At 29.2% G+C, this 25402-nt stretch overlaps 1 protein-coding gene across 2 annotated transcripts; it reads left to right on the forward strand.

The window, feature by feature from the left end:
- Positions 1–551: 551 nt before the first annotated feature.
- On the forward strand, positions 552–25340 carry LOC130666088 (uncharacterized). 2 transcript variants are annotated; one of them, XM_057466752.1, is made up of 4 exons: positions 552–792; positions 938–1065; positions 16556–21171; positions 21240–25340. In XM_057466752.1, exons 1-4 carry the CDS (start codon positions 694–696, stop codon positions 24869–24871), a joined length of 8475 nt encoding a protein of 2824 aa, XP_057322735.1. In that variant the 5' UTR covers positions 552–693; the 3' UTR covers positions 24872–25340. The 2 variants fall into 2 exon arrangements, with proteins under 2 accessions (XP_057322735.1, XP_057322734.1); XM_057466751.1 differs by lacking the exons at positions 552–792; positions 938–1065 and adding an exon at positions 6815–7846.
- The last annotated feature ends 62 nt before the right edge of the window (positions 25341–25402 follow it).

The following is a 25402-nucleotide window of genomic DNA, read 5'->3' on the forward strand; positions in this document are numbered from 1 at the left end:
AAAAATCTAAAAATATGCACAAGTAGAAAATTTAAAAAACTATTGGTGCAATTTTTTTAAATATTTTTTTTTTTATAATTTATCGTTTTTAAAAAAATCTAAAAATTACTAGACGTCGACTAACTTCAGTATTAAATTTTTTTATGAGTGTAAATGTAGCAGACACAAGACAATTTTTGAATTACATATAAAAAAATTAAACAATTAAATTGATTTGATAAAAAAAAATGCATGCCCTTTTTTTAATTTTTTTCTTAAAAAAATTTTATTTTATTATTTTAAAATGTAAAAAATTGTCTGATGTCCGCCAACTATACTGTCATAATTTTTTTGACTTCATAAAAATTGAGTTGTTTAAAAATTATTGAAATACTTAAAAAATTTTCAGCTCAATAGAGTCTTGAAAAGTTTAATTTTATTGCACAAAAAAAAAATTCTTCAAAGTAATCAAAAACATCTAATTGCATCATAAGTAGATAGGTGACGCTACTAACAGTTGTTTATTATGTTTTTTTTTTGTTTCAATTTATAAGACGCCGTGAGAAATCGAGTGATGACTCAGTACACGTTATGAAGTCATGGAGGATGGAACGCTCTCGCTTCCGAGACAACTTATCACGCAAGTGAATAATCAGAATCTCCATAAATTAAATTAACTCATTACCTGCAATTAGTCATCGTTAAATAACAGTCATGAATCGTAACAAAATGCCTAACATTTCATTGAACTATTGGCACCGTACTATTGACTTTATTAAAAAAAAAGTATCCTTCGACCGATATATGCGTCAAGTGGGTTCATATTTTTATATGTATATATTTATTTAAATTAAATGAAATTAATTTTTGACATTACAAACTCATTCATCAGAATGCGATTATTAATATATATGTAAAAAATAAATCCATACATTTCATTTATCCTTAAATGTTTCAGGCAAAAAAAAAACTTGAGCGTATCGGAATATCTCGTAGAAGAATAAATCGTTGTTTGGATCAACTCGAGTCTCAACCAATTGTGGTTGCCAAAAAAATAAAATTTCATGGTTCTCGCTATTTTCAACGGTTAGTTTACACTCTAAGATCTTCTATGACTAATAAAAAAAATTTTAATAACTTACTAACCTATGAAAAAAAAAAAAAAAAAAAAACGGATTTAGAAAATAAACCAGGTTATATTTTTTTTTTATATTTATTAAGTATATAACCATGACAACAATGACATTAAATTTCTTTATATCAAGTTAGTTTAGAAACTGTAATTTGAGATAAAAAAAATACTCAACTTTTGAAGTAATACAATTGTTATTAATTACAGTAAATTTATTCAATTTTAGTCTTCAGCCATAGTTTACTTGGTATAAAAAATTTAAAGCATGTTGAATTGTGCTTAGTAAACAGCTCTTTGACTAAAACTAACTTATAATATTTCATATCAGCAAAAATCTACTCAGACAGTTGCTAAATTAGAACTCGAAAGCAAAAATAATTGAAAAAAAAAAATCTAAGAAATCATTTATCATTTTCGCAAATTAACGCCTCAGATATAGTAATTATTAAAGTAAATTAGGCTCATCAAAAAAAATTTCAAAAATTAACAACCAGATGCACGGTTACAAAATATATAGTAATAGTTACCATGGAAGATGTCCAATTAAATTTTTACTACAGGGGTGAAGTGAGAATGACTGCTTCCCCGGGTAAAAATATCTGACTGAAAAGGCTAAATTTGGTCAAAATCTCGCTGAAGCCATAGAATTTTATTGTCAAAGGTCCAAAGTTAACCAAATTTTTTAGCCTAGCTAGTTTTCAGCTTTGCGTTTACTACCTGGACCTTTTTCTGGCTAAGTAAAGATTTTATTATTATTTTGGCTTGAAAATTTTTTACCCGGGACCTCTTGGATTTTTTTAAGGGGGTTCGAGCGAATCTTATGTGAAAAAAATCTGGAAAACCGTTGACCCTGCGGACTAACCCCTAAACTTCCCGCTGTTTTCGAGGCCTTTGAGCTCGAAAAAAGTTATGTCTTGCTCTGTGCTACAAAAATTTAAAAAATAAAAACAATTAGAAAAATTAGAGTAACTCTTATTTTTCGAATTTTTCGTCGCCGATATCTTTTGAACTAACCAACCGATATTTCAGCATTGTTCAAGAATTCTGATGTTATTCGAAAAAACAATTGTTTTAAATTTTTTTCTTAGCGATATCTCTCCAAAAAATCATTCGATTTTGTTGATTGAGGTAGCATTCGATGCGGATTTTAGAGCTTTAGGTCTAAATAAATTTTGGAATCGATCTATAAAACATGACAAAAGTTATCTGAAAAAAACATTTTTTCAAAACTTTTATCGTCGGAATAACTTGAAACGCTTCGAATGCCGCTATCAATACTTTTTAAACATATAAATTTATATCAAAAAAGTAAGAAGTATAAGACAGGCACTTTAATATATTTCACTTGCTAGTAGATAGAACCAAATATTTATTTAACAATTAAACATTATTGGACCCGACAACTAATCGTATAATACGGACGGTTAATAATAAGTGATATAACAAGGAGAAGGGTAAGAATGGCTAGATGGCGTCACGTTGGGTCCTCTCGGAAGGTCCCGTCGGAATGCCTCTTCTTCATCTACCTCGACGTCCTTCGCGCCCTTCTCTAGTGGGGGTGAACCTTGTCACAGGCTAGGGGTAGCTACTGACATCCGTGGCGACAGGTCTCAAGATGCCTAATGAGCAAAAACATTGAATATTTAAATATTGTGAGCTATTAAACAATTTTTTTGCAATAAATTTTTATAGATATTTCATTATTTAGCATAAAAAATAAAAATTACAAACAAACGATTCGTATTACTTAAAAATTACAAAAGTTATTAACAAACAATGACTTGTAGTTAACAATTTATTTTCTTTTTAATCTTATATGCTTTGGACTTGAAATACATTTTATAAAAATAGTGCAAAGATTAAATTTTTTAAATATTAACAAAAAAAATATTTAACTTCTGTCTTCAAAATTTTAAACATTTTTTAATAAACTCTTGACTTGTCTCCAAAGCTGATTGATCGATTGTGCACAGTCTGGTTCCGAAGTCAGTGATGAGTCAAGGAGTTTTGAGCAAATCTATTGGGAAAATTGATTTTCCGACGTGGAGATTTCAAATTCGGTAGTTGTCACAAAAGATATTTTACATACTCAGCTTCTCCAAATCTAAATATGATTCATCGCCCAGTTTCTTGCTTTTAAAAATAACGTTTTTGAACCTTCTAATACACAGGTTTTTATGGTAGAAGAGGGTTGATTATGACTTATTCTACTTTTTCACCATTAAATTACCACTTTTAAAGATACAAAAATCAAGAATAATAACATTTAACATATAACATACTTATACTTTGTTATAATAGGTTTACAATACTTTTTTACCTTTCCAATTATTTAAATAATTCATGTTAAATTTTTTTCTTTCCACCTTCGTTTATTGAGAGGGGGGGGGGGGGGTCAGGCTAAATCGTGAAAAAAACGCTTTTTTTATAAATTTGTTTAGGCGTATGGATTGAGCTAATTTATTAAAAACTTTTGAACATTATTAAATATATATTCAACAACATTAGGTAATTTTTTCATGTAAAAGTATCGGCAAACAAGCCGGTGACGGAGCTTTTTCCAGAACGTCTTTAAAAAAAGATGATTTGCGGTGAGCAATGTATCTCAGCTGGAAATTATCTGAAATAAAAAACCATTGAAATTTAGTCGAAGCATTATTAAAACCTCCCCCCAACGTTCCCTGATTATTTTTTTTTTTTTCATTTTTTCATTTTTCAATAGCGATTTAAAGTAAAAACTGCTATTTTTAAAAATTTGCGCTGTTTTGGAGCTGGAAAACCCCCTTGATGTAAAAAAAAATTCTAAAACTCAACGTTGGGGGGAGGTATTTTATACGTAGAAAGTGTGTACCAAGTTTGAAATAAATTGGTAATGTAGTTTTTAAATAGCAGTGCTCACGGACTGTACTCAATCCATATGCCTAAAAAAAATTCATAAAAAAAGCGTTTTTTTCACGATTTAGCCCGAACCCCCCTCTTAAAGTCCGACACACATGACGGAAAATGCTGGAAATATTGCATGGGCAGTCGATAGAAAAAAAAATATAAATATAAATATAAATATAAATATATAGCCCCGATAATCACTTGAGCTAAATTTTACATGAAATAATACGCATATATATATTAGGGTGTTTCAAAAAAAACCAACAATTTTTTTTTTTTCTATGGTGTGCAAAAATTGAAAGTATAACTAAAAATACAAATTTTGGCACCAATCCGGGCTCTTAATAATGATATTAAGGTTTGCCTCAATCCATTTTTCCATTTTCCATTTGAATAACATGGGGAAAAAAATTTTTTTTTTTTAGAATTTTCTAGCTCCCAAACTAATTAACGGATTTTTATGCACAATAGATTTTTTTGTAGGAAATTGAACGCTCTACAAAAAAAGTCTCTTATCATTTTTTGATAAATCCCACTGTTCAAAAGTTATGTAAGCCTTAAGTCAAATTTATAGTAAATTTTGAAATTTTTGTACTTTTCCGGCGAAACTATCACTCTTATCAAAAATTGTCATTAGAAGTCTTTTTAGATAATTTTATACCTTACAAATTATTATCAATAAAGTTTTTCGAAATTTCGCATTGTTCACAAGTTATTCCCATTTCAATGTTAAGTTCTTAAAAAAATAGATTTCTGATTGATTTTAAGAGCTTGACATGGAAATGAGAATAACTTGTGAACAATGCGAAATTTCGAAAAACTTTATTGATAATAATTTGTAAGGTATAAAATTATCTAAAAAGACTTCTAATGACAATTTTTGATAAGAGTGATAGTTTCGCCGGAAAAGTACAAAAATTTCAAAATTTACTATAAATTTGACTTAAGGCTTACATAACTTTTGAACAGTGGGATTTATCAAAAAATGATAAGAGACTTTTTTTGTAGAGCGTTCAATTTCCTACAAAAAAATCTATTGTGCATAAAAATCCGTTAATTAGTTTGGGAGCTAGAAAATTCTAAAAAAAAAAAATTTTTTTTCCCATGTTATTTAAACGAAAAATAGAAAAATGGATTGAGGCAAACCTTAATATCATTATTAAGAGCCCAGATTGGTGCTAAAATTTTCATTTTTAGTTATACTTTCAATTTTTGTACACCATAAAAAAAAAAAAAAAATTGTTGGTTTTTTTTGAAACACCCTAATATATATATATATATATATATATATATATATATATATATATATATATATATATATATATATATATATATATATTGTTTTACGTCAAAGTGAGTTCAATTGATTAACAGGAAATACATAAGATAAATATAATATAATATAGCATGCAAAATATATAAATTTCATAGCTGCCACATCTTTTTATCAAGATATCACAAGTTTTTCTAATTATATAGAAATTAATTATTAATTTATAACCTTGTTATATTTTTATAAATTAAATTATAAATTTTAATAGTCACTAGTAATTACAAAAACTAAAAAAAAATTTCACACTACTTCGACTCGTTAGTTCCGCTCGAACTTCCTCAAGTGACTCTTCTGCATACTGCGCGTTAGATGTATATAAAGTATCACAGTATGCGCGCGGCTTCACATTACTCGATTATAACTGAAAAACAAAAAAAAAAAAAACAAAACCTAACCTTTAAATTTATTGTTAACGATATATTTTAAACTGATTGACCGAATGAAATAATTATTCTGGTAAACAAAAAAGTTTATCAAGACAAGGAAGTGATGTAATTTTTTTGATTAATCACACCTTAAGAATAAAAATCATAGAGATAGAGGGAAATTTGTTATTATAACTTTTAAAATTTTGACGAAGAAACCTTTTAAGTGAATTAATCGATTAGTGCAAATCTTTCGCCATTTAATGAGATTTCTTGAGTTTTAAAAATTAATTTTTAGTCAATTTAAAATTTTTTCGAAAGCTCAGTTTTTATATCACGGATTCGATTTTCAAAAATTGGCCTCAAATTGATCATTTCGCTTTATTGCCAGACTCTTTTATTGCGAAGCATTAGATAGCGCTTTATGATCACAAAATTTTTTTCAATTTTCATGGCATGAAATTCAAAAAAATAAAGTATATAAAATATAAAAAAAAAAAAATTCCTCACAAAATTTTTTCTAAGATTGTAAATTGAGTACTAGAAAAAAAAATGAAGGGTCGAAGAAAGAGGATGAAAAAAAAACTAACTCATAACTTAGAAGAAAAAAAAAATTAACCAATACGTCTATAAATAAAATTTATCCCGAGAATTTTATGACCTTGTATTGAATAACAGGATCGCATTTATTCTCTTAGAATTTTATCTTTCGGCATTTTTTAAATTCAAAATCATAATATTTAAAATTCTAGGGGCATATTAATCCTTGGAAACAATTCCTTCTATACACATTACTAGTACCTGTAGGTTTCTTGAGATCGTCATAGTGGGGGTTAAGCTTCAATACCCAGTAAAACAATAGAACCAGGTAAAGAAAACAGTGTAGGAAAAAAAAAAAAGTAACAGACCAACCACAAGGTTTCTATGCTGCGCATGTGACTCTTGGAGGGGGAATAAATAAAAGTCGTTTGTTTCGTATCTGAGTCTTTAGTTTTCATCTTTTTTCTCATTATTATTGTTATTGTTATTATTATTATTAGTATTACTATTGTTATTATTAAACTCATCATTATTATTATTATGTTCCGTGTATATAAAGCTTCGTTTGTTGGAATTCCCCACCACTTAACAACAAACATGTGCTTCTAAGCTACGAATGAATATATATATAAAGCGTTAAAGTCTATAGTTAAGTAACCGAGGGTCTAGATCACGGTAAAAGAATCTACAACCCCCTCCAAGAGATTTAAGCCTCTCTCCTACATTCTTCATTTTCTTAAACCTACGATGTATTTGAAATACTCAGTTGGCATTTAGTGCCGGAGATGTTAACTACGTCTACCTGAAGTATTATATCACTATGAGTTAATTATTATTTATTGCAATAAACTGTGATCCAGTGAACTGATTTATCTTAATTGTTAATAAATTAAACTTTTTAAAATTAATTTAGTGTTATTTATTTAATTTTAATTTTAATAAATAAAATTTTAAATGCATAATTAAAATTTAGTTAATAAAAATGTCTTATCCAAATAATTATGACGCAGTATTTTATACTGGTATTTCAAATGATTTTAAAAATGAAAATAAAGATAATAAAAATGACAACAATAGTGACAACATTATAATTAATAGCAATGAAATAGTCAATGATGATGATGACGATAATAAAAAATTTTTAAAAATTGGTGATGAAAAAATAAAAACTGAAACAATTGACATAAAACCGTCAATTGACAGTAAGGATTTTAAATTAAAAGTTATTGAATTTCATAGTGATATTGAATATAAAAAAAGATTTAAAAAAATAACATTATTGCCAATTAAACGTACAAGTTTCAAAGACATACCGTGGTCAATGGATCCACGAAAAATACGTCAGTGTATGAGAGAGTGCCTTGAATTATTATTAAAAATAGTACCTAAATATGATGATACTGTGAATTGTGATAGTTATTATTCGTTTTTAAAATCACGAACTCAAATTAAAATTACATTATTTAAAACAAGTGCTAAAGAAAACATTGTTGTGAGTGGAGAAAGAACTAAAATAATTGAACTAAATATTGCAGCGAAAGAAAAAATTTTAATAGACAATTTGGAAAATTTCAATGACACAAGTACTTTGGATCTTGAACGGTCAAAAAGGTAGATCGTAATTGTAAATTCATATTTGATTATTTTCATAGAATTTTAAGTGTTTTAGTTATTTTGAGTAATACGGTTTTTTTTTTATCAAGTTGTGGTAATTTGTACTTTTTTTTTAATCTTTGAAAATAAAGGAAATTTTCAAGGTCATAGGGCAATATAATCCTGTTTATTTAGTTTTACCTTAAAAAAATATTATCTTTGGGTATTTTAAGCGGATTATACGAAAATTTTATGATGAGGTCTCCGATAATAAAAAAATTTTTTTTTTTCTTTGCTTAAAGAATTAAAAAATTTACAATTGCAACAGAGGGTATATAAATATTTGGGCAAAGGGGCGGTAGTTTTTTTTAAGTATCCTCTGTTCAAAATTAAAAAATTTTGAATCTTCTTACATATGGGAAATTTTTTATTTAAATAGAAATTGAATATGGATCAACAAAAAATTTGTCTTTTTTATAGAATTGAATCAAAATTTTAATTACAGACAATCAATTTAAGTTTGGTTTCATATAACGTCAAAGAAAGTTGAAAATGAAAATTATTTTACTATTTTATTATACAAAACTATTACTACTTTTTAGTTTTTCTATTTATTTATCTTTAAATGTCACTGATTTATCATATAAATAAGAAATCTTAAATAACCAAAAGTACGTTTTCTTCTTAAAAATCAACTCTGAAAAGTATTTCATTTAAAATTATTTGGATATCTAGGTTATTTTTATAAAAAAATTTTTCGTGATTTTTTTTAAAGAATTTTCTTTTAAATCGCTTATTTGGCTTAAATTATTGAAAAATTAACAAGAATGCTTAAATGAATAAAGTGGATTGAATGATTTCGTGTTATTAATCGAAATTCGGATTCGCTCCCTGCAAAGTTATTGCAGGTGAAACTAAATCGATGCCAACGTGAGCTACGGATAATTTCGGTACTTAAGGAGGATATTTTATTGTTTTGGCGTATTAAATACACGTGTTAATTGAAATTTTTTTTTTCAATTAAAAACTAAAATGAGCTATCGTGGTTGCTGCGATTTTGACTGCAAACATACGAGCAGGAAGAACGATTGTAAATTTTATAAATTCCCGGTTGCTTCTTGGAAATAATATCAAAGAAAAAAATGTACAGCTAGAGTAAGAAGGGAAAACTACTACCATAACCTCTATTTTAATCATAAAAGTAACACTGAAAATCACAGACATACAAAAATTAATACGTTTTTTTTTATTGACAGTTAATTATTATTATTAAACAATAATAATTATTAAACAAAAAATAAACTACTCAAAGTAGGCTGCTCTGAATGTTTACTACGTAAAATCAACTAGCTCATTTATGTTTTGATATTTTATTTAAATTATTATAAGTGTTAAAGATTATTACAGTAAATAATGCGTGTTTCAATTCAAGACATTTGTCAATTTCTTAGAGTAACACCTCAAAGTAAACATTTTACCGGCGATGAAAATATAATTAATCACGGACACTTGTTGAACTTTGGTAAGGTTAGGGAGGACGGTAATTGTTTAAAAATTATTACTTTTTGTCTTCAATCATCAAGTATTTGAGATGATCTGGATAAAATGAATGATTAAGTTCTCAAAGGTGGAAGGATCGTGGATATGAGTTTTTCTTGTTAAGTTGGTTTGATGGTTCATGTGAGCACGTGGTAGCTAAACTGTTTTATTTATACCAGCAAGCATCAAAACGGTCAAACTTTTCTTCTTGATCCATTTAATTTTTCAAAGTAACCACGTTTGCAATTTTCGAGGAACATGAAAAAATAAACACTGCTATTTTTAGAAGCACGACTTTTACAACCATACAAACAATATATGTTACTTTTACTTGTTTTGATGGAAATTCCATGTTTATAAATTGAAAACTTTTTTTTAATTAAACGAAAACAATTTTTTAATTCATAGAAACACAATAATTTTAGAGTAGTTATAGCTTTAGCCGCCAGCTGGCGTATCAGAATTCTAAATTTCCCAATAGAAAAAGCATATTTACTATAACAAATCTTACTAAGTCTTTAGTAAATTTTCTCAGGACTTAGTTCGGCCGAACATGCCTAATGTCAGTATGAGCATCAGGCCCATACTGCTTGGCGGTATCCACAAAGATTCTGGCAGATAACCCTATTTAATATTGTACACCTTGCACGCGAAGCGGAGAGGTAATGTTCTACTGCCGCCAAACTTAAAAGCCGAGTTGTCGTCAACTTACATCATCTCCCATTAGTTTTATGTAGCACTTGAATAAGAAAAAAAAATGCACCGATGTCAAGAGGACATTCCGATAAACAATTTCAATATAATTTAAATTTTTCTTGTTGAGTATATTATTTAAAAAAAGTTAATCGAAAAAAAATTTTATTTGGACGTCAATTGGTCTGTTTATTGGAACGTTCGGATGTAAACACGACATCTCACGAGCCATTCACTGCACTGAAAAAAATAGTATATTACACACCTAAGGCAGTAAAGTAAGAAAAGTCTCAGATCACATGTTTGTTGACCTCGGCTTCACCTCGGCCAACAATTACATGTGATCTGAGACTTTTCTTATTTTACTGGCCTAAGTATGTAATCTACTATTGATATAATAACAAAAGTCAGGATTACGCAGCTATTTGTTATCATAGCAAAACTATCTTGGTTAACGCAACGAAGTGACATTTGTTGTGGTAGGTAAAGTGAAGTTGCTGTTGTAACAAATGATGTGGTGAGGAAAAATTTTTCGAATACGCCTAGAATTTTGTGCTTTAATTAGGTGAACAATATCATTAAGAATTTATCGCGAGTTTTGGATTTTTGACATAAATTGCATTTGTAAATGATAGCTAAAATATTAAACGCTATTTATTTTGAAAAATATACCAATATGTCTAAGTATAGTTAAAGGCGGGCGCCTTGAAGAAGTGATTTTCTTGACTCAAGAGAATATATCGAGAAGCGACAATATCTTAGGTAAAGTAAAATTTTCTCGAGTCAAGAAATCTTTATAAAACCTTATTTAATATTTAGCTCAACGCATGTCTTTTGTTATAACAACTTCACTTTACTTACCATAACAAATGTTACTTCGTTGCTTTGACCAAGATGTATTTGTTATCTTAACAAATAACTGCGTAATACTGACTTTTTATAAGATAGCAAATTTTTTTTCAGTGTGGATTAACTTGTTTTATTTATTTTTTTTATTATCTTTAGATTTTTATCTAGTTGATCCCTTTCGATTTTCACTATCGTAATCTTTATCGTTTTTTTTTTTTTATAATTAATTAAAAAGTAATGACCGAGGCTAAATTTTTCTGAATAACCCACTATATATTTGTTTTTTCCATTGGTGCTACCTCTGATGGATATTTTTGCAAACCTCATTTTGATCTCCTCAAATTGTATGCCTCAAACGCAAAACGGGGACTCAATATTTTTTTTCTATATATGAGTCATTTCACCAAATAGAAAAAAATGAAAAAAGAGGTGTGCAAAAAAGCCGTCAGGATGCAGCACCGGTCGAACGCCCAAAACAAAATATATATATTTATAAAGCTCTATTTCATCTGCTGTTACATCAATAAACAATTTTCTTCGTGCTTATTAACCTTTCGTCCGTCGCGATATCAGGGAATCCGCGCCTTTTTTTTTTAATGATACACAGAAAAAAATAATATCTTGGCGCAAGAAATTTTTTGTATTATAAATTGAAAACAAAAATTTTCTTGAGACAAGAAAAATTTTCTCGGTTCAAAAAATTTTTTCTTGCTCTAAAAAAATTTATTTTCGCTCCAAGAAATTTTAAGTTTTCAATTTCATAATTCAAAAAATTTCTTGAGGCAAGTAAAAATTTTTTTGGGACAAATAAAAATTTCTTGCACTAAGAAATCCTTTTTTTCTGTGTAAATTTAGAAAAATCAACCATTACTTTCCTAAACCGATTCAGCAATTCGTGTATTAATGTCTTACGATTCGATATAAAAACTTTCTATAATTTTAGTTGCTTTAATTTTTTTTTTTTTCTAAATTAATATTAATGCGAATGAATCGTAAAATTGCGGCGATTCTCACCGAGCGACTAATGATGTTCGGCAAAGGATACGCGATGGACGAAAAGTTAAGAAAATATTTCATTCATTAATTATATTGAGTACTTTTGCTATAATTTTATTTAATTTTCAATTTACTATAATTGTTTTTCAAACATGACAAAAATTTTATGAAATTTAAATAATGAGTAATTAGAAATTTTAATGAAGAGAAAATTATCATGACAATATGAGGAAAACTTCAAAAGCAACAGAAAAACTGAATCTCCATTAAATATTAGTCCGGAAACATACAAACATCTAATGTGGATTTAATCTACTTGTAATTTCATGCGAAATATTAATATTTGTACATAAACTTTATTATTTATTATTTCTACCTGTAGTTGATTTCTTAATGATAATTGTAATAATTATTTTTGTTTAAATATATCAATATATCACCTCTATTAAAACTACGAGTTCAATGCCTGTTCAGACAGTCGAAAGTCGAAACAAGCCAATGTCAGACCAATGCAATTTAGCAGGTTAAAGATCGTCGATTTCTTTTCAAGGGCAATAAACTATAGAAATTTCTACCCACCTAATTTGTTCCGGACTGAATTTTCGCCCTGCGACACTCAAGTTTGTTTATTGTAAACCTCAAAACTAACCAGCTAAATTGAAAGTTTAATTCATACACTTGCTATTGGTCGTAAATTATCTGGTTTGGATTCGCTCCAGGCATCCCAACTTCAAGTTTCAATGCAGGTAATATAAAAAGTATAATGCGCGGCGTAGGATAAAATATGATTTCACCATTAGTGTGATGTCGGTCCTCACCATGACTCGAACAATCAACCTTACCCTCTTTTGAAACCACCTTGTTTCATCCCTTGTTACACAATATACTATTTTGACATGAAAATAATATTTTATTTATCATGTGGAGATGTATTCAATCGTTTTTTTGTGTTTTGTCTACAAAATCAATAAGACAATATTTTAACGTGCCTAATTTATGATACATATTTTACTATTTATAACTTTCAACTCATTTATGTCATGTACTTGAAGATCAGAAAGTTTTTCGCGCAACAAATGAAAAAAATTTATGCAATACTGTTTAAAGGTGACTTAAGGGGTAATAGAGGATGGCTGCAGTTTTCGGCGGACATACTAGTATTAGTACCAATACAAAACATTTCAGAAATCTAGACCCAGTAGATTTTTTACTTTTCATTTCGTCCTTCTATTTCCCTTCCGCGAAAAACGTTCCGGTCTCCAGGTACATTTTATGTCCATGAATATTCAGACTAATTGGTAATAAATTATTGTTACTAATAAGTTATTGACTATACCACTAAAATTCTTAATTAATTAATTGGTCTATTTTATTTCCTGCACGGAAAGAATTTTCGTATGAATATTGCCATGTTATTTATTCTAAAAATTACTCTAAATCGAGTACTCTTGGGCCATTACGACTTTTTACTTTTGAGTTACGGAATTTTACTCTTTTAATGAGTAAAAATCGAACAGATCAATTTTTACTCACAATTACGAGTGAAAATTACACCTAGCGGCTGTCTAAATAAATTCTCTCTAATTCAATTTCTACTCGTAGGTTATGATAAAAAAATTGATGATCCAATTTATAAAATTTATATTAAATTACAATATAAATTACAATTAATAGGCTGAAAATTCTATAAAAAATCTGAAAATCATCTCATTGCCTTAGAATATGACTCAAAATAAATGGGGCATTCCATGCCAAATCACCGAGTTTTTTTTTTCGACCCCTTTCGATTTGGCTAAAAATTTGGTATTATTTTCTACCCTACCAATAACATTTTTCTGAATTTTTTAAGATTTTTTTACCCAACCCAAAAAAAGTTACGAATTTAAAAAAAAACGCCCTTTTTTTTTAAATTGCTATAACTTTGGCACAAATTGACCTTTTGGCACTTTTTTTTTTGTTTATTCTTGTTTTTGAATGTAGTTTTTAGAAAAAAATTCAAAAAAATTTTCAGAAGTAAAGAACAATAAAATATTTTAGTTTTTTCAAGAAAACCGTCATTTTTTCGAAGTTCGACACTTTGGATTTTCAATTTTTTTGTCTCAAAAAAAACTTCAACTAAAACCGTATTTAACCCCACTATTCCCATTTTGTGCCCACTTATTCTTCTAATTTTTTTTTTTCGATTGAAAAAAAAAAGTTTTTTCAAATTTTGCTTATTTTCTTAAACTTTGCACTAAAACGATTTTGGTTGGCTTTTATAACCTCAAAAGTAAAAAAAAATTAAACTAAAAAAAACATAAACTGTATTAATAAAAGTAAAATTATTTTATTTAAGTATAGTGTTTTATAATTTATACAACCTCAATATTCTAATTACTTGCGTTGATTCAGCGATTGTTTCCTCGGTTTCTTGATCACACGGTGTTGTTTGGACTTTTGTGATGAAGAAAAGGAGTTTACCTCCATAACAGAATTCAATAACGGTGTGATTTGATGAATTTTTTGTGTTGTTGGTATCGGTTTAGCACTTTTGAAACGTTCTTTCAATTGTTCTTTCATGGAATTATACTCTTCAATTTTTGAGAACTTAATATTTATATTTGGTAAGTTAATTAAGCACCACTCAAATAATTGTATCGGTGTTAATATCTGTAGATGAGGTGGCAACTGTAGACTAGCACGTGCGGCCATTCGTTTTAAGGTTCCACCTATCCCATCACATGGCCCTTTGCCGTGTGCCGTAGCGAAGAAATTCCACTCGACTGTTATTGCAAAATCTCCCTTATAATGAGATAAATTAACAAAATGTTTAAAATTCTTATATTGTTGAGGCGCGCCGTCTGAGAAAAAAAAGATTTTACAAACGTCAGAAGACAGAGATTTAATGAAATCAATGATGATCTGTGATTACCCATGCACATAACACTATTGACAATACGAACAGTTGGTAAAAAATTCGTTAAATAAAAAAGTTTTTAAAGCAACTATTTCGCGGAAAAAGACAAAACTAAAAAAAGAATTAAAAAATTGAGAACACTTTACCTAAAAAAAATATTTGAAGTTAACAAAAATAATTTTACTTTTATTAATACAGTTTATGTTTTTTATAGTTTAATTTTTTTTTACTTTTGAGGTTATAAAAGCCAACCAAAATCGTTTTAGTGCAAAGTTTAAGAAAATAAGCAAAATTTGAAAAAACTTTTTTTTTTTCAATCGAAAAAAAAAAAATTAGAAGAATAAGTGGGCACAAAATGGGAATAGTGGGGTTAAATACGGTTTTAGTTGAAGTTTTTTTTGAGACAAAAAAATTGAAAATCCAAAGTGTCGAACTTCGAAAAAATGACGGTTTTCTTGAAAAAACTAAAATATTTTATTGTTCTGTACTTCTGAAAATTTTTTTGAATTTTTTTCTAAAAACTACATTTAAAAACAAGAATAAACAAACAAAAAAAAGTGCCAAAAGGTCAATTTGTGTCAAAGTTATAGCAATTTGAAAAAAAAGAGCGTTTTTTTTTAAATTCGTAACTTTTTTTGGGTTGGGTAAAAAAATCTTAAATTCAGAAAAATGTTATTGGTAGGGTAGAAAATAATACCAAATTTTTAGCCAAATCGAAAGGGGTCGAAAAAAAAACTCGGTGATTTGGCATGGAATGCCCCAAATATTTTGAAAAAGAATAAAAAAAAATTACTCGTATTGTGTTGGAAAAGGAAAGATACAAATTTTTTTTTAATTTTAAAATAAATATTAACTTATAGAGAGATACAGAGATCCTCTTTTTTCCAAGCCTACGTTTGTGTGCGTAACATGTAAGTTGTTGCGAGCAAAATAAAAGACATTTAATTGAAGCCGATATTAACCAAAGATTAACGGATACTACTGAAATATTACTCTGCAGTTTAGAGTAAAAATTACTTGCATAGATAAGAAAATTTTTTCGAGTTACAAGCAGTTTTTCATCATAAAATTAATGGATTTAAAAGAATGGTATATTGGGGAGTAAAAATTAATCGCATGAAGTAAAAATTAATAGATTAAAATGAGACATTCACAATAATTGATTAAATATAGGACTTAAACAAGGTATGAAATCATATAATTATACCACTTTATCTGCTGTTAAAAAATTACTCAATAATAGAGTAAAACATAGTCTAGCAACGTTAACATTTAAACAAAAAATACCAATTTTTACCAGAATTACTCGAAATTACTGAGTAAATTTTATCAAAAAATTCTTTCCATGTTTACACAAACAATTAAAAAAGTTAACAACAAATTTTTATGTTCTATATCACAACAATAAAATTAATTGAACTTTTCTTCCGCAAAAAGTTACTGTATTAACTTATAAGTTCGCTGATTATTGATCAACTAACTTAATACATTTTTAAACAGTTAACAACTAATTTCATTTTCAGAATAAGTTTTTTTTTTATGAACGTCGCATATAGTATTAAAATAAACTTTTTTATTAAATATTCTTCGAAACAATAGTCCCTATCCACATGCACAGATAAAAAAAAATAATACTACATAACAATAAATATTTTATTGAAAAAAATGTACATTTATATGTCCAATAATAAATTATTCGAGCAATATACACTAATGAATATTAAATAACATGCAGTTTTTTTTTATTCTTACAGACCGAATAGCAGTAAAAATGAAAAAATTAGCAAGGCAAATAATGAAACTTCTGAAGATATCGAAGATGAATCTGAACGTACGGAAGTATCTTTAGATCAAGACATATCTGAAAGTTTAAGTAGTGTATTTGATAATTATGAAGATATTAGTGAACCAGAAAATTTAAATGAATCTACAGAAAATTTAAATGAAACGACAGAAGATCTAACTAAAACTTCCAAAAATCTTACTGAGTCAATAGATGTTACTAAGCCTATAGAAAAAAATATAAATGATAAATCAATTACTGATTGCCCAGAATTATTAGATGAAGCTGTAGGATTAGCACCAAATGTGCCTTGTAAAACTAAAAAATTTGTTTTTAACTTGAAAAAGAAACGATTTGGTGGGTCTCACAATGAAAAATCTAGCGTTGATGATTTATCAGTAAAAAATGTACCTGACGTAGAAAAAAACTCAGTATCATTGAAAGAATCATTGAATTCTAAGTTCAAAATAAAAGTTAAAATAACACATGATAAAACGACAAACGAGTCACAATATTTTTTAATTCAAAATAATAATAATAATAATAATAATAATAATAATAATTACATTAATAATAATAATGATGATAATGATGAAAATAGTAATCACAATATATCAGATTTGAATGAAACTGATAAAATCGACAACAATTTCACTAATGCCGAATCGTCAGAAAAAACTATGTCACCTGAGAAAAATTCATCAAGTCCAGAAGTAATTGGTAAGCGACGTATATCACGAGTTAATAATTCAACAGTTAAAAATAAAAATAAAGAAATTCAAGATAAACTTAAACGATTGAGAAAAAAAGTTAAAGTTGATAATAACAAGAAATTTACTGGAAAATTTAAATTAATTAAATCAAGTGCAACATATATTAAAAAGCCGCAAGTAAATATTAATAATAATACTACTAATAATAATAACAATATTAATGATATAATAATAGATGCTGGAAAGAGATTGATAATAGAAACACCAACGAATTATGATCGAAAGGAATATTATACAAGTAATCTATCTGATGTTTCATATTGGGTAAAAAGAAAATTTGTGCGTACAAGTGGTAAACTTGAAGCTAGTTTTGGTGAACCAATTGATGAAAATGAGCGAGAAGAAAACGTTAAACTTATTGCTGAATCAGAGCAAGCAGCACGTGTGAGAAATTCACGTCGTTCTGTTGATTCAGGTATTTCAATACGTGATACATCGCCAGCCGATTTGCCGATACGTGACGACGAAATCATAGACATGAGGTCACGTAGAGAAAAGTCTGTGGAGAGGAGGTCAAGATCGAGACGCGGTAGTTCAGGTGATCGACATTCGTCGAGATCTAAAAGTGGACAATCGGAAAGAAGAACAAATGATTTATTGAAACGTATTGGAAAATATAATAAATATGGAGTTAATGAAAAACCTAAAACTACTAATACTGAGCAAATAAGAGAAAAATTTTTACAAGCTTGCAGTGACAGGGATAGTAGATTCAGTAGAGATCGTCCGAGAGATAGAAGTACTAGATCCGATCGAGAGCGTTCGAGAGAGAGAATTTTGAGATCTGATAGAAGTTTTTCCGAGGAACGAGGGTCGAGGTCTAAAAGAGACTATTCGAAGGAAAAAAGAACAAGATGTCAAAGAAGCCAATCGGAAGAAAGAAGACCGAGTTCTAGACAACACACTAAAGAAAGAAGATCGAAATCAAAAGATGATCTTTCAGTAAGTGATAATTCAGATGCTGATGAAAGTAAATTTTGTCGTATTTTCAAACAATTAGAAGTAATAGCTCGTGATGAGGCTAATTATTTCAAGAGCCTTCAAATTAATATGCGTAAACGTAAAAGTTTGCGCCAAAGACATGATAGTAACAACTCAGCAATTTGTTCTACTTCTAACGTTGATTGTAGTCCAATTAAAATATCTAGGATATCGTGTGAAAATAACTCAAATCATAAATCAAATGTCACTATAACAAATTCACCTGAAAATATTCGTGTAGTATCTAGTCCAGGCTTACCATCTTTATCACCGCTTCCATGCGATGGAAATAAAGATAAAAATGTTGATATTATAAGTAATAAAGCAGATGAATCTTGTAAACTAGGTAATGATACACTAAATTTACCTGTAATTAATATTATTACCAACGTTGTGAGTGAGATTACCAATCTTAATGACACCAATCAAGACTCTTTGCCTAATTGTGATGATTCTTCTACTCCAGCACAAGTGACTGACAATATAACATCTGAAAATCAATGTGATGTAGAAAATCAAAACAATCTGCTCGAAATACTCAAGATGATTGATGTTGATTTAGAAGAATTCGAATCAACTTGTAAAGAATCTATTGAATCTTATAATTCATTGAATCAACAACAGCAAGACTTATCACTACCCAACAACATACAACTAGTGAAATCATCAGCTTCATCTAAACAGCCAGATGTATTAGAACAAGTACAGTCATCAGTACAGTCAGAATCATCATTGAAATTACAGTCATCTAACAATAAAAGTAACAGTAAACCCAACGTGGAAACTGAGTCAAATGAAATTGGCTTGGCGCTTGATAATGTTTCAATTGATATAAAACAAGAAATACTATCACCTGAAGCTGTAGCCAGTACAGATGTCGAGAGCACATCAAAAGAAGATAATTCAGTGGCAGCTGAAGAAAACCCAACGGAACAAAATCAACTAATAGATAATTTAATCGACTCAGTTGCTGGTCAGCTGACAGAAACTACGTCAACATCTTCAGTGCCATGGATCCGAGCATTTAGACCTACAGAGCTTGGTGCTAGATCAGATTGTTTTACTCCAGCGCCATCAGAAATACCAATAAATCAACAAAATATATCAGCACCTCAACCAAATATACTGACACCTCAACAGAATTTACCGATACCTCAAGAGAATTTAACGATAACAGAATCTCAAAGATGTCAGTATCCAGCTGGAAGTTATCTTCCTCCTCAAGTGCCATTTACACGAAAAACAGTCAATAAAAGAAAAAATAAAAGTAACCAACCCAATAAAATTAGTAATAATAATTTACGTATTTCTTCTGAATTATCATACCCTAATACGTTTTACAATTCAAATGAGATGAATCAATTACCTTCACCATCATCATCATCATTAACATTAGCAACAACATCATCAACAGCAACAACAATAACAACAACAGCAACATCATCATCATCATCAACAGCAACACCAACAACAACATTATCATCAACAGCAACTGCGGCATCAACAAATTCAGTAGTGACAACGACAGCAACAATAACAACAGTATCAGCATCAACATCCATAAACAATACAAGATTACCAACAAACGTGATATCAAGTAATACAGCGTTAACATTAGATACGATTATCCTACATGCTAGGTTAGCTTTACATGAGTATAATATTTTACATTCGATGGGAAACCAACCATCAACATCACCAGTAAATATAAATGCACAACAAGTAAAGAGAGACATGATAAAACACGTTACGGAAGTTGTTCAACTTTTAAATCACTTGAGTTTTGAAATTCATTTATCTGATAAGTGTTCAATTATTGATGTAGTTGCTGACTATAGTGCAAAAGTAAATAAACAAATAAGACCTGATCACATAGCGCTCATATACGATTTATATAAAATCAACGTTCTACCAGGTGTTCCGAATGTAAATCAACCACCACCACCACCTTCGTATGACCAATCAGTGCAATATTCTAATGCATCAAGATCAACTGTTACGCAAACAAATAATCAAATATTACCGAATTTACAGCAATTGTATCAACAACAACAGCAACAACAACAGCAACAACAACAACAACAACAACAACAACAACAACAACAACGGTCGCAGTCAATACAGCACTTGTCAATGTATGAGATACAACAACTACAATATCAATTGCAAAAACAAGAACAGCAATTACTACAACGACAGCTATTGTTGCAAAAACAACAAAATCCAAGACAGCAACAAGCCCAGCAATATCAAATACCACAGCAGCAACAATTTCAACAATATAGAAATCAACAAACGCAACAATATCAAAATATGCAACTGCAACAACAAGGACAACAATGTCAAATACAACAGCAACCGACACATTTATATAACATTTTACAATCACAACAGCCACATCAACAAATACAACAATTCGTAAATCAGCCATTACAACAACAACAGATGCGGCAATATGTGAATCAGCCATTGCAACAACAATTTCAACCACAACATCAAGTTCCCCAACAATATCAAAATCAGTCATTTCAACAACAATCTCCCCAACAATACCAAAATCAGTCATTTCAACAACAACAACAGCGACGAACTAAAAAATTTAGAAATTTGCAGTCACAACAGCATCAAACTCACCCACAACAACAAATGCAACAACATCAAATTCAGTCGCAACAACAACAAGTGCAACAATACCAAATTCAGTCGCAACAACAATTGCAACAAAATCAAACCCAATCGCAACAACAACAAGCGCAACAACAACAAGCGCAACAATATCAAACTCAGTCGCAACAACTACAACAACACCGACGACGAAATCCAACTCTACAAGGTAAATATTTTATTCGACCACGAATTTTTTAACACCGACTAATTCTTATATTTTTTTTTTTTTTTTAGGATTGCTTAGTAACTCTACAGTTTACTCTTCAACAGCTGAAAATTCATCGGATTATTCAACGTCAGTGACTGGAAATGTATCAGAATATCCAATAGCAAATATTGGAAATACATCAGTATATCCAATAACAGGTACATGTGAATATTCAGCAACTAATACTTCAATGAATTACCCAATCGACGTAAATCTACTGGGTAATCAAACAAGAACAGTATCTGGTAATACAGCTGTCGGTGTTACGACAAATAACCATCCGGCATATCAATCTTCAATGTCTATAAATGCTCAACGATATCCGTCACCAATGTCTTCAACTTCTCACTATCAACCATCGATGCCAATCAATGTATCTGGATGTTCTCCTGTTAATCTAATTAGATCTGCATCTAAATCCCCTGTTTCAGTAAGATCACCAGCGTCTGGGCAAGTATTATCTCAAATTCAATCTTCATCTCCAGTTCAAAATGCAGCTTTACTTCGGACACAATCTCCTAATCAAATTCGGCCTCTAATTCAAACTCCAGCTTCAATTCAAGCTCAATTACAAATGCAAACTCCATCACAAAATCAAATTTCATTTCGAGCACATGCTCCCTCACAAATGCAAACTCAAATTCAAAATCAAGCTCTAGTTCAAGTACAAGCTCCAGTACAAAATCAAGCTTTACTTCAAATACAAGCTCAGCAACAAATGCAACTACAAGCTCCAGTACAAAATCAAGCTTTAGTTCAAATACAAGCTCAGCAACAAATGCAATTACAAGCTCCAGTACAAAATCAAGCTTTAGTTCAAGTGCAAGCTCCGCAGCGAATACAACTACGAGCTCCAGTACAAAATCAAACTTTATTTCGAGCTCAAGGTCCTCTACAAATGCAAGCTCCAACTCAAACTTTAGCTTCGCTTCGAGCACAAGCTCCAACACACTCTCCAAATTCTGCCCAAGTACAAAATTTACCTCAAGCTCAAACTTCAACGTCTTTATCAAATCAAACAATTAATCATCAGCAAGTCAATAATTCATATTGTAATCAAACTCAAACTGATATAAATAATCAGTTTTACCCAAAAAATAACTATCCATATTTATCTAGTGATCAGCATAGTATATATATTCAACAGACACAAGATTACAATATTTTAAATACACAAAACATGAGTTTATACAGACAACAAATGACAGGTGCACATGTTTTACCGCAAAACGCACAAACTGTCTATTCAAATGTTAATCAATATCAAGTGAGTCAACCGTCTGCTACTATTGTCAGTCAGAGTATAACAGCGACAATGGAAACTGGTGTAACTCAAGCTAACGCAGCAATAGCACCAGCAGTAACATCATCAAGAGTCAACAATACTCATGATGAAAGTATCAATCTGTTAACACAAAATAATATCAATAATAGTCCAACTGGTGGTGCTGATAATTTATCTAAAAATAACGGTAGTAAAGTTAAAGTCGTTAGTGTGCAAAATGTTACGATTGAAAATAAAATTTCAATACCAATTAGTAAAAATAAAAAAGTTGACAGACAAGCTACAGTTATAAGAACTCAAGCAACAACATTTGGCAGTAGCCAAGTTTCAGTGGTTGAATCACAATCTGTTATTGATAGTCAAACAATGAAGATTGATAATCAAACAACTGTTAGTACACACGCTTCTGCTGTCAGTAATAAATTTCCAATTACTGATAATCATGTTCCAGTTATTGATAATAATGTTCCATCTTCAGTTATTGGTAATCAAGTTCAAGTTCCAATGACTGATAGTCAACCTGACATTAGATCGCAATCTCTTGGTGAAACTCAAGCATCAATGATTAAAAGTAAATCTACTGTTATTGATAATCAATCTTCAGTTCAAAATAATAGTAATGAAATTATATCAAATAAAGAAACAGAAATTGCTCATGTTAAATCAGGTGGTAATAAAGAACAATTTATTCCGAATATTCTTTTTATCATTCCTCCAGGATATATAGTGCAAACACCACCTGTTGTAAATCAAAGTGCAGGAGTTATAAATTTAATCGCTCAAAACATTAATTCAATAGCTCAAGTTGAAAATTCAATTGTTGAAAATAAAAATCCACCAACTCAAGCTCAAAATTCAACAAGTGAAACTCAAACTTCAACACAGAATTCGAATATTGATCATTTATCTAAATTATGTGAAGATATTATAATGAGTGTTGATGATAATCAATCACAATCATTACCAACAACTATTACAAAACCACCAACTTCACAAAACAAGTGTGCAGACATTAAAATACTTTCAAGCAATGAATCATCTAGAGTACCAGCAACTAGTAAAGAGATGGCTAATGATAGATTGCCATTGAAGAAACGTTTAAGTCACGATTATAGTTCACATCAGTGTTCACCACCTAAAAAACCAATGCGTCGATTAGAAACTGATAACATTACTCCAGCTAATGATATTGAAGTTGCAACTCCAGTATCAACTGAAAAAAATTGTGACATCGCTGCTACTTTAAATGAGTTATCAGAATCATCAGAAACGTCAAGTGAAAATCAAGATACCGGTAGTAGTATTTCAAAAGAAGAAGATAAAACTGACAATAAAAATAATTCAATAGAAAAAATAACCGAAACTAGACGTCCTCAAGTATTAACAATTATTCCAGAAAATGAGCTTGTCCTTTTGACTGAATCGGATGAAGAAATTGTTGGTGAAAAAAAAATAATTGATAACGTTGAAGACAATGAAGGAAAAAATGCGGAGAATCAAATAAAGGAGACGATTAATGATTCTGATCAAGTTCATGAACAAGTTGCTGATCATCAAACAAATGAAAAAATGATAGAAATCGATGAAGATGATGATGATGATGATGATGAAGATAATAATGGTTCAAGTGACAAAAGCAATTTAAATAAATCTGATAAATCGGAAAATGAAATAAGTGTTGAAGAGCAATTGAATTTAGAAAATGAAGTATCTAGTTCAACAGAAATAGATACTGCGGAGGGAAATAAAAATTTAAATACTAATAAAAAGCCTGATGATTTAATACCCTTGGAAAATGATGTCTCGACAAGTATTGATGATAAAGTTGTTGATGAGTTTAATCATCAGAGAAAGGAGATTGAATTAGTAACACTTGATAGCGAAGATGAGGAGACTGATAAAGAAGCTGATATTGAAACAGAAAAAGAAGATAATGATGAAGATGATGATGATAATAATAAATCTGATGGATTTTCTTCTGGTGTTCCTTCAACGCAAGACAAAATTGAAGAAGAACAATTTAAATACACACAGTCGTCAATTGATGAAGAATTAGATTGTTTTGCTATTGCTGCTAATTCAGCAATAGTTGATGATGATGTTGTTGTTGATGATAAAAAATTATTATCGGTTATTAATATTCCTAGTGATGATCCTGTGGACGATGAACGCTCAAAAACACCACTAATAATGGGTGTTTGCAGCATTACTCAAAATGATTTTGAAACCATTGATAAATCAGTGCCACAAATGATAATGGAGGATATTGTCGATGTTACTGATCAAGAAATAAAAGCTTGTTTATCAGATAACGAAGAGGATATTATTAAAATGGAAAAAGATATTCAACATATCGCTATTGATCTCGATTGATAAAATATGAATAGGGTAGAGGTACCATTTGTGGTCACGGCCCCATTTTTGGACATTTAATACTTTATTTCCATTAATGAAAGTGTAAAATAAAATTTCCATTTCAATAGTGGAGTAAGAGAATCTTTAAACATATTTATAAAGTTAATTATGTTATTACATCTTTTGCAAATTATTTTATTTAAATTTTTCAAGTGTCCAAAACTGACCGTAAAGTGACCAAAAACGATACCTCTACTCTGTATTTATTTATTTACTTATTTTAATGTTTAAAAGAAAAAAAAATTATCAACTATTTAAAGCAAAGACTGTGACATAGTTAAGTATTATAAATTATTTTGTTTAATTATTATTATTATTATTAAGTAGTTAAATTAAAACTCACATTTATTTAAATAATTAACTTGAGGATTTTATTTTCTCGTAATTATCCAAAGTTTAAATAATAAGTAAAATTAGTTAATTTGTTTTTATTATTTTTAATAATTATTTTTATTATTTTTTTACGCAAATTTATAAGTTTGTTACTTT

The sequence above is a fragment of the Microplitis mediator genome, chromosome 3, assembly GCF_029852145.1.
Source record: "Microplitis mediator isolate UGA2020A chromosome 3, iyMicMedi2.1, whole genome shotgun sequence".
NCBI classification, from domain to species: Eukaryota; Metazoa; Arthropoda; class Insecta; order Hymenoptera; family Braconidae; genus Microplitis; species Microplitis mediator.

Coding starts and splice junctions, on each gene's coding strand:
- LOC130666088 (XM_057466751.1), top strand. CDS start 7,218: ATGTCTTATCCAAATAATTATGACGCAGTATTTTATACTGGTATTTCA. Junction 7,847..16,555: donor GATCTTGAACGGTCAAAAAG/GTAGATCGTAAT, acceptor TTATTCTTACAG/ACCGAATAGCAGTAAAAATG. Junction 21,172..21,239: donor ACGAAATCCAACTCTACAAG/GTAAATATTTTA, acceptor TTTTTTTTTTAG/GATTGCTTAGTAACTCTACA.